Genomic DNA, 11,363 nt, shown 5'->3' on the forward strand with positions numbered 1-11,363 from the left:
CAAACATGCAGAGAACTTGTTTGACCTCTGCTCTGATTGAGAGCCACTTCTATCCAAATAATTCTTAGTACTTACTAAAAGCTTGTGAAATTTCATACAAGTACACAAAACAGATGAGAAATTAAAATGATATGGAAACTATAAAGGTTAATTTTGGGCTACAAACTATGAAATTCAACTAAGCTTGAGCGAGAGTGCTAAACAGAAGACAGTACATTTTTCATAGTGTCTGGTAATGGTTCCTCTTGTTATGATACCAGATTTAGGTTTATATGTTTTTTTCATTTGAAAGCCAGAGAAATACTTTTCTAAAAGCGTTTGTTTAAAATAATTGGTTTTAGTAAATACAAATCTAAATGGATCTGCAGTCACATTTCATTTTAAATTGCTGATAGTATAGAATTTATGAATTTCAGTGGGTCATGTAATTGTAATAAATGTACAAAAAGAACATATGAAAGTAAAAAATATATGCATATTAATAAATATAAAACATGTTAATTGGTGTTATGTATGAAATTGAATTTCTAATAATTAATAATCAAAATTTGTTATTTCTTTTATGTTTGTTTAAAATTGATTTCAAAATATGCTTCAGTGACCACCAAATAAGTTTCCTTAAATTCTGTATGGTGCTTTTAGAATAAAGACTAAACATTTGTTATAATGAAAGAAAAAATGTTAGACATATTTAAATAGATTTCAAGCACATAATAGCATAATACGAAATTCTAACAATTGGTTTTTAAACAGCATTTTATAATATTTATAAAATTACAGAAACTATAAAATTCTTATAGATATTACATACAATTTAACAATTTGTTTTTCTGCATAAATTACATAATTGTGTTTTTTGTGTTTCTCCTATAGCAAAGCCACATCGAGCTATCTGCTGAACACACCAAGGGGAACTGAACCCATGATTTTAGCATTGTAAATCCATTGACTTACTGCTGTACTAGCAGAGAGCTACATAACAGAGTAATTTTTATTTAGTTTGACTGTTTGTTGTTTTCCTTTTTTAATTTCACTCAAAGCTATACATAAAACAGATGATATCTAGAGGTTACAGTCTCTTCTGCACAGAATGGCCAGTCATGTGTATAACTTGTTATACATAATTCCAAAATTTTGTGTTAAGTAGGGAGTATTTGATTCAAACAGTTCTACGTTCTATATAAATGAATGAAAGATGTCAAGCAAATAGTAATTGTTAATTGAAGTCCAGTAGAAGATCAGTGCAAGTATACATTGTGTAATTTGTATTTTGATATAAAAATTTTGAAGATGCAAGACTTAATTTTACAATAGAAATCACACCTGTTATTTTATTTCTTATTTTAAGTCAGATTGTGAAATACATATAAAGTTAACTAAACTGACTATCCTGCTGAACATCATATTATAGAACTGGCCCAACAACATTCTGTGGAAATCAGTTAAACTGTGTAGTTTCTCTGTGCATCATATACCATAATACACTCAAAGTTCAGCATGATACACGCATGTGTGTAGGCACTTTGGCATTGTCAAGATTTCAGCTATTCTGTTTTTATTAACACTGTAGTTAACCATATAAGAATATTACTTTGACTAATCACAAAATTATGAGGAAAAGCACAAATTCAATAAGATACCATCTACTATTCAGCTGGGGATAAAGAAAACAAATGCAACTTGTGAGAACAAGGGTTTTCCAATTCTACAATATGCAACCCCAAAGTAATAAATGGAATTTCTTTGTTCCTAGCCAGGATAAAACAGATGAGCTTGACAATATAAACAGGTACTTGCAGGCAGAACTTTCCAAACCATATTGACCCAGCTATAAATATTTCTGTTCTTTTGGAAAAATTTTAAATGAACAATTTGAATCTTCTTTATAGATGAAATAAACTTGATATTTTGTTAATGAAACTCTTGTTTTAAAGGTACTACAAAGCACATGGGTTAACCAGCATAATTGCTAATAACAAAGAGATGGGCAGTTAATTCTCCTCAATGTTTCATAAAATCAATAACACACAGTAGTTGTTTGAAAAACTTTAATGAGGTAGTTTAGTAAATGACACTAAACTAATGGTCTGTAGCACATTTAGAGGTTAAAACAATGTAAGCTGTATAATTTAATTTTTAATAAAAATACTTTCAGTTATTCTACAGCCCAAAAAGAAAAAGATCAAGTAATGGTCAGTAAAACTAGCAGAGAAGGTTTAAACTCATTGGACATTGACCAATTACTGAATAATACCACTAACAGAGATTTCATGTAATGAACTAATAGTTACAAGGTGGTGGATAGTGCCCTCAGTCACTATATATTGCAAAACAGAATGCAATTATTACCTACACATATTTTGCTGAGGCTCTATCCAACACTCTCTGTAACACTTTTACAGCTGTTCGGTGTGTGTGTGTGTGCGTGTCGAACACCACATGTGATAGTAAAATCTATAAAGGCATTTTATATATATTACAAACAAAATAGTTAAAAGAAAGAACAAATGTTCAACAAGCATTGATTATTAAGAATAAAACCAAATCATATTACACTGAATGTTAAACATATGCTTACTAATAAGGTATATCATAAAAATGTTGAATCTGACCCAAATTGCAAGATAACAAAATGACCATATCCTAGTTTAATTTCCAAGTATCAAGTTTATTTTTTTTTATTTACAAGAAATATATTTTCTATGTACTTACTAATTCAACAACAATTATGTTATACTCATGGGCTGAATATATTCAAATAGGGATATCTGCCAGGTAAATTTAAGAAACAGAAGAAATTCTCAAAAAATTATAAATTACCAGTAAACCCCAAGTATATTTGTGGCATCAAATTCTGATAACTTACCAGATAAAACTGATGAACAATGAACTCTTCTGAACATTTTCCTTTAAACTGGACAGTACAGCAAGCATACACTGAAGTAGCAAAGGAGAAGCCTGCTTCCCATGTTGGCTGTAAAAATTAAAGACACCTCATGAAAAACATTATTCACAAAGGATTGCATGTTTAAAACACATTGTAACATACTTTTAAAAATTGTTTCCTACCCTTAGGTTTCTACTATGAAATTATGCCTGCATTATTGTTTTTTTATATATTTGAAAACATTATTAACCATGTCATTATTATTAAATCATATCAAATTATTTACAATGCACCCTCAGCTATTTGTTACAAGTGTTTACTGAAACAGTTTAATTTATTTCTGGTTCTTTTTACTGATCTTAACCAATAATGCTAATAGCAATAAGGATATATATTCACAGTAGTCATTAAATACAATGTAAAAATCTAAATCTAAATTATGTTGTATGTAACACAAAGGTTGTTTGTACATATAGATTCTCAGAATGACAATAAATGCAATACATTTAATTAACTAGTATTACCAAACTGTCTTCTTTTCAGCATATTTCAAATTTTATTCAATTGCTAATTTAAATTAAAATTAAGTTATTACAAAATAGTTACTACCTACTTTGAACTTGTAAAATGTCTATCCTTAAAACACACTATTCAGTTTTATTAAATGTTACTACCTACTTTGAACTTGTAAAATGTCTATCCTTAAAACACACTATTCAGTGTCTTAACGACACACTTTGCAAACTAACCACTTAACCAAGCAATCTGACCTGATCTTGATCTGTGCTCAGGATAGCTTCATGTTTCTTAAGCATTCTAGCATAACCTCAGTATACACTCAGATTTAACATTTTAACTTTCCTAAGTATTTTAATAAACTTAACCTCATTTTATTGGGAATTATCTATTTACTTTATCCAGTAAATTTTACCCATCACAGACTGTCCTCAAAATTTACTTAGTGTAATGTTTGTCTTCAAGTTAAAACCTTCAACAGAACTTGAGAAAACTAAGAGCTGAAGGTAATTTTATTTTTTTTAAGCTGCAACATTCTGTATGGCCTTATTAATGACAGGTTTATATAAGCTCAGTATGAAAGCTGAAAGTCTTGCCAGCTCATATGATGGAGTCTGTCCAAAATAACAAATGTTTCTGATTTAAGTCTGGTCCTGGAATTTTTTCTCAACATTATAATTCCTTAAACTGTATCCAAACAAAGAATGCAACACCCTCCCTTTAGACTATTTCAACAGGCTGAATAGCACCCTGCATTATCCAAGTTCATATTCTTTTGGTTAGTCATAAACCTAGCACTGTTCGTATTGTTAGTTAACTGATATCACAATGTACATAAAAGAATACAAACATTTGGAGGTATACTGGCATTCTCATAGTTTTCTACTATCACTTCAAAGATGAAATTTTGTGCTTACTGACCATAATACTGTAATGACTCATTGGAGTTTGAAGCCTTATAAGTTATTGTGAAAGTACCATTATCAGATCTCTGGTATGAACTCACCATCCTATACTGGATGCCTGTTCTTACACCCTGGTCTGCCCAACACCTGAATTGTATTTCAAATTTCATTGTTTTATGTTATTATCTTCTTCCAGAAAAGGAACTTAATAAATTACTATGATGAGAACATTTCTCTTTTTTGCAAAGTTTAAAAAAACAACTGTTTAATGACAAAGTTTAAATGTACTCAGTTTAACACAAATAGATTCTGAGAAATGAAGTGCTAAACAAATTTTCTGAAACTACTAAAACTTTGCCCTAATGATTATAAACCTTAAGATGTATTCAACTTTTACTAAAGGCATTACAGCATTGAATTTGTTGTAGAGTTTAGGAAGTTTTTCCACTTTTCCATTTTTTACATCACTCATGTAAACTAATTTCAATGTTTTAAGTAAAAATGTTAATTTATTTATGAGTAACTTGTTTTCTACTTAACATGTGAGCTGCCAAGTCTTTTTTCCTGTAGATATTTCTGCACAGCAAAATTTATATTTCTACATCTAATTATATGTTTGGTTTAATAATGTTTTTAATTATTTTTTGTAGGTTGGTCACCAGTGAGTCATATGGCTTCAGAAAGTATAATTATATGAGAGAGAGATAATAAAAACCACATGAAAATGATAAATCATGATTACATTTTTCAAAACCTTTTCAATGAATATCCTAATATCTAAATACGTTTCATTCTGGTTTTGATACGTACCCACTACATTCTTTCAGGTTATCACAGATGTACTTTAAAACTGGCACAAGTTCATCACTTTCACCTCCAATAGGGCTTCTTCCTAACGAGTTAATGAAATATTACATTAAATGGATTCCTGCAGAATCGAGCACTTTAGTAAACTGTAACTTCATATGGAAGTTTACTTGATTTAATATTTTGAAAAATTAGTATGAAAATATGGACACAATAAAAAATGTTCATGTTCTATATTTAAACTAGCAATGTCTTACTTTCAGTAACCTCTTCTGTGTCTCCATCTTCATCACTCTGAAACAGAACAAATGAAATGTTAAAACAAATAAAAGCAATTCACATTTAAGTACAAGTAAAGCACTTAACAGTTAATTTAAATTGCATGTTTTTCTTTACAATCAACTTAAATCAGTTGTAAAACAAACTAAAATATATACAGCACAAGTCTTTTAGTGCCAACTTTATTTATTAAGGTACTTCTACATGTAGAGTAAAAGCAAAAAGTTTATTTTGGTGCAATTCCTACTTAATTACTTTTAAATTAGTACAGTTATGTTCACGAAATTTGGCATATCGTCAGTGAATATTATAGTACTTTCACGTACAAAGTATCAGAATTTTTAAAGTTAGTCTTAAGGTTTGTTATGCAAAGTTCTTCTCATGCCTTTTATTTTTTCCACATGTTGCCTATCCAATGTGCAAAGTAATTTAAGGTTAAAAATGCTTTTGTAAATCAGATAATTTAAAATTTTCAGACATGAAATCCTTATGTCTAGATAATTTTATGAAATGTTTCTCAGGAAAAAAAACTTTATATTTTATGTTATTTTCCCAAAAGAATTTTTGAGCAGGTTCACTTGATTTGGCCCATCTTGTAACCACCATAAACAAAATTAAGAAATAAATATAAATTTTACTTTTTTTCATCCAAGAATGATTACTGAAAATTTGTTTTAGGTTTTATATTTACATTTGAATAACCAAAAAAAAAACAAAGTACTTCACCAATATAATGTAATTTCATTATAATTTTAGTAACTAAGTTGTATTTCAGTAAAAAAAAATGAAATTTCAAACAGGCTAAAGACTCAACTTACCAGCAAGAAGATATACTTCAAAAGAAAGAGAAGATGCCATTATATTTGAAAATGGCTTAGAAAATCACTGAAGTTTTTTATTTTACATGCTAACTTGGGAATATCAATAATTTAAGTTCCTAATTTGTACCAATCTATAAGTTATATTTCAACATCTTAAACATAATTTGAACCAGTGCTACATTCAACATACCATGTAATACACAAAAATTGATGTTTAGAAATGTTTGTTTTTTATTTACTTTTAAATAAAAAAATTAAGTAAGATATGATACAAAAATTTGAATTATAACCTACAGTTTGATATCAAACTTAATGACAAATTCATAAAATAGTAGTTAAATAAAATTTTTAATGCAAATCCACAAAGGTGATGACACAGCTTTCCATCTGTGATCCATCTAGAAAAGGTTTAAGAACATGGTTGACACTTGAATTACTCAGAATTTAATGTTTCTAAACATTGCAGTTATATTTTCAAGTTGTATGAGTCTCAATTGCAAGTTCCTTTTCACACACACATCTTTTAAATTTGCTTTGACTTTACAATGGTTTTATCATCAAAATAAGCAAATTCAAGAAACTACCAAAAAATCATTCAGTAAAGCATGTAATACCTGAACCTGTAAAAACACACCAGTTTAATATGAACATATAACATTTGTACAAAACAAGAACAATGATTAATATCTGCCTAAAACTTTAAACGTGAATACACAAGAAATACCTAAGCAGACGGTGGAGAAACAACTATTACATACAAACTGAAAATGAATAAATACCTACAGCATGAACATAATGAAGTAACGAGAGATTCTGCATACTGAACACTGAAATACTACTAATACTATTCAAATTACTTGCTTTATTGACATTTTGTATTCCAGGTTTGAGTAACAGTTGGTACAAGTTTAGATGACAATAAAAAATTAATTAATGAATGTTAAGCCATTAAATACAGTATTTTAAATCTGACAAAATTTATGCCTAAGACATTTACCAACAATTTATCATATGTACCTCATCAAAATGTTCTGGCTCTTGAACAACATCTGTGAAAGACTGTAGAATCTGACTAGCTGTAGCTAAGGCTGCTGTACGAACACCTATTGCTCCTGTACTGTACACCTCTTGACATATGGCAACAGTTCCTAAAACAGTGGAAGTTGTAAGACTCCAACTGCTTGTACATGCCATTTGAAGTAAGACCTAGAAACAAGCAAAAGTCAAAACTCAAAACAAAAACAATAGTTGTTAAACAGAAAATATGAATAATAGTTATCTTATAAAATGCAAAAGGAAATAAGATACAATATGCTTCCCCAAATAGAAGTCCTATGTGAATATTGAGGATAAACCAAACTTTATCAAAATGTTAAGTTCCATGTGGTCCATGAAACAACATGAACTACACTAGTGAGGGAATTACAAACTTGCATCTGTATAAGATAATTTCCTACATCACAGCCCATTAAATACATCTAGTCTAAAAACACTGTTACTTGAGTGAGTAAAAACTCTAGATACTTATTTCAAATTACACTTTAGAAGATGTTTTCAAAAGAACTTTTAAAATCTGATTTCATGACACAAAGTATTCAATTAAAAAGTTTGCAAGTATGTTTTGAGTTATGTTAAATAGAAAGAGTAATGCTAGACTGATAAGTATGTACAAACAGATCAATGGTTTTAACCAATGCTAAATTCTTGGTCAACTTACATGAGGACAAATTTTCACACTTTTCTTTTACATGGTACTGAAATGCTTCAATAGTATTGCATTCCTTTATTGTCGACTTTAGTAAATGTACCAATTTAAATGTAAAAATAATAAATATGTATAAATGTATGACATTATGATCTTTAAGCTATTTAGACTAAACTTCTGTATTTGAGTTATAATCTGTGGTCCTTCTAGAATGAAAAAGTATAACTTAAATTTATTTCATAACTTTTATGGTGGTTACAAGATTGGTCAAATTTATGAAACAGAGATTCAGATTAGATAGTGAAAACAACACAATGTTTTCTTCTGAAAAAGATTTGATAATTATCTGGAGGTCATAAAAATTTCATATGTGAAATCTGTAAATTTTCTTTTACATAAAAGTATTTTTTTAATCTTCAAATCAAAAGTATTGTACATGTTGGATATCAATATTCTGAAAAAACAATTTCCCAAGAAAATCTTTAATTAAAAAATTCTAAATACTGAACTCAAAATCTGACATTTTGTATATAAAAGCTTTGTAATGTTTACTACTAACCTGCAAAATTTTGTAAACATGTACATACATTATCAACAATCATAATATAATTACTTTCATGGTCATGAACCAAGTGGATTCCATCTAACTCATAATGGTAGGGTTAACAGAATAACATTACATTTTTGTATTATATACATAAATAAATTTTAAATGTACTTATGGTTACTATCATAGTCCAGTTAAAAAAGTAACTGAATTCTGATATTAAACAAAAGGTCTTCTTTCTGAGCTATGATTTGTAGAAAGAAAGTTAATAGATAAATTCTATACCAGTTCACTGAAATGTGCTATTATCAAGTTTTTAAACATATTACTTTTCTTAACTTATTAGTTCTATTCCACCATCACGTAAAATGTATAAAGGTTCAATGATATAATTTTAATATACATACACATAAACATACAAACATTTTATTTTAAAATATTTTGACATTTCAGATAGATCTAAAGAGTCTTTAACTCAGTTCATACTATTAATAGGTTAGTACTAAATTAGGTGATGAATAACAATCAATTTAGAAATGGCCTACCATCACAGTGAGCTAAGTTCATTCTCTCATTGGCTTATACCTCAAATTACAATTTTTTCTTAAAGTATGTGCAACATACTTTTAATATTTCCACTTGTGTATGATCAGACTGGGCAGTGATTGAAGAAACTGCTTTTAACAGTTGTGCAGGAAGCCATTTCTCTTCATCATCAGTTTCATACACAGACTGAGAACTCTGATCTCGTAAAAAGCTGCTACAATAATACAAAAAACATTGAGTTTAGACAAAACACCTCTAACACTTACAATCAAAATAAGAAAGATTTCATAATATTCAAAATAAAATTAAAACATAAAATAAGTTATTTCATTTTTAATGTTTTCTATATATGTATAGACACACACACATACATACTTAAAATAATTTTAAAATGCTTTATGGTTTGTAGGTTTGTTTGGATTAAATTTTCCATAAAAAAATCATACCAGTATGAACCTTTTCACAAAAATATTGAACATTGTAACACCAAAATACATCTAACTGTGGATGTTTAGAAATAGTTTCAAACTCAATAACTGTTAAAACATTAAAAAGTTGATTCAATACACTTATGATGAAAACACCAGCAAAAAGTTTTTGATACAACCAAAAGTTTATAAAACACAGATGTAAATGTTAATAACAACATAATGTATGATAAAAAGTGTGGCAGACATACGTTTATTATTGTTAAGAGCAAATATTATAAAGAAAGGCTAAAATATTATTATAAACTACTCATCTTTACAAAATATACAAACCCATTAAAAATCTCAAGGTGATTAACAATAGACAAACTGTTATTATTTAACTTGAGTGAACATTGAAATTTCAACATTTTCCTTACCTGAGAATGTATTTCTGATAGATACTTGTCTCTTCATACAGAACTTGATTTCTTTTACCTCCCACCTTAAAAAACATGTTTAACATTAACTGTGCTAGTGCATGATATCATCATGTGATAATAGCCCTCCACCAACAGCAGAGCGACACAACCTTGTTACATACTAGCTGATTCTAAGCATGTGTTAAAATTAACTTTCTTCTTATATAAGGTGAGAAGTGCACCACAAGTTGGGAAGACTGGTGTGAATATCCATCAGAAATACATTTTGAATTAAGCAAAATGTTAAAAGCTTTGAAACAATGTCATTCCTTCACACAGAACAGTTAAAATCCCACAATGAAATGATGGAGGGGGCCAGCATAAATATTAAATCTATATGAGCTTTCTTCAGAATGTCTGAAGAGAAAGCCCAAGAAGTCCAACACCTGGTGGCAAGGATTCCATAGAAGCACACCCATAAGAGACATTTTGGTCTCAACCAGGGTATATTTTTCACCCAGAAGATAACAGAAGAAGAAGGCAAAAGAACACCAAACATTGCAGAGATGGATGGAGTTTTAGCACACAAGTGGTCAACAACACAAAAAGTGGTGTGGTTATAATATAATCTAACCACATGGTGTTTGTCTCACCTCAAACGGACAGACTGGGATATATTTGATGACACTATCCTGCTGCAAGAGGAGGGCACACTGGATATTTGAGGGAGGGAACTACAACACATGGACAGTGCCACCACTACTCTACTTACAATTATATTGTGCTGTTCACAACTTGAGGAATTCTCTTATCATCACACTGCTCACTCCAAGTCAACTGGAAATAGGATCGTAGTCCATGTATGGGACAGGCACAGCTATGATAGCACTAAAGCAGACAGACTCATCTGCAATGTCAGGGAACTTGTTCTTGCAAATACCAATATGGCTTGGTATCCAGAAAACTGGATAGAAATAGATGATAGAGAGAAATGGGTGAGTCTGTTTTAAATATCAACAAGAATAAGGTAAAAAACTAATGTGAAGTGATTCCACAGCAAGTAGAAAGTCAAGCAAGTCAGTGTAAATAATACAGTTCGTGTACTACATAGCTTCTATGTGATCCAGAGCAAGAGAAATGACAAATTTGGCAGTGAATGCAGAAACTGTAAAGGGGATTCTGTGTGCAACCAATGAACTACAACAAACCATGGCAGAGCCCACACAGTCATCTGATACTGAACCATCTTTATAAATGGAAATGGAAGGACAGATCCACAGATGTTCAGCATATAGAAGGCAATACTTCCAATCGGGAGTATATTTTTTCTTCAGATGACTCAAAGAAAGACTACATTTGGGAAAGGTAATTAGCCATGGTGGGATGGGTTGACCAGTAGATACAGATATATTATCCAAGGACAGATCCAATTCATCCAACTATGCCTAGATACAAAGGCCAAAAGAGACAATGGCAGACCATCTATTCTGAAAAAAGCATGGCCCATTGAGGAAAGAATAC

The 11,363-nt window shown here is 29.8% G+C and overlaps 1 protein-coding gene across 1 annotated transcript in view; it reads right to left on the bottom strand.

The window, feature by feature from the left end:
- LOC143223509 (brefeldin A-inhibited guanine nucleotide-exchange protein 3) overlaps positions 1-9,221 on the bottom strand; it is an 83,449-nt gene extending 74,228 nt beyond the window's left edge. Inside the window, 5 exon segments of the mRNA XM_076451582.1 lie at positions 2,867-2,974; positions 5,119-5,200; positions 5,373-5,409; positions 7,233-7,421; positions 9,092-9,221. Of these exon segments, the coding sequence (XP_076307697.1) occupies positions 2,867-2,974; positions 5,119-5,200; positions 5,373-5,409; positions 7,233-7,409 (404 nt within the window). The 5' untranslated portion in view covers positions 7,410-7,421; positions 9,092-9,221.
- Between the last annotated feature and the right edge of the window lie 2,142 nt (positions 9,222-11,363).

This window comes from Tachypleus tridentatus, chromosome 8, assembly GCF_004210375.1.
Source record: "Tachypleus tridentatus isolate NWPU-2018 chromosome 8, ASM421037v1, whole genome shotgun sequence".
Classification (NCBI taxonomy): Eukaryota; Metazoa; Arthropoda; class Merostomata; order Xiphosura; family Limulidae; genus Tachypleus; species Tachypleus tridentatus.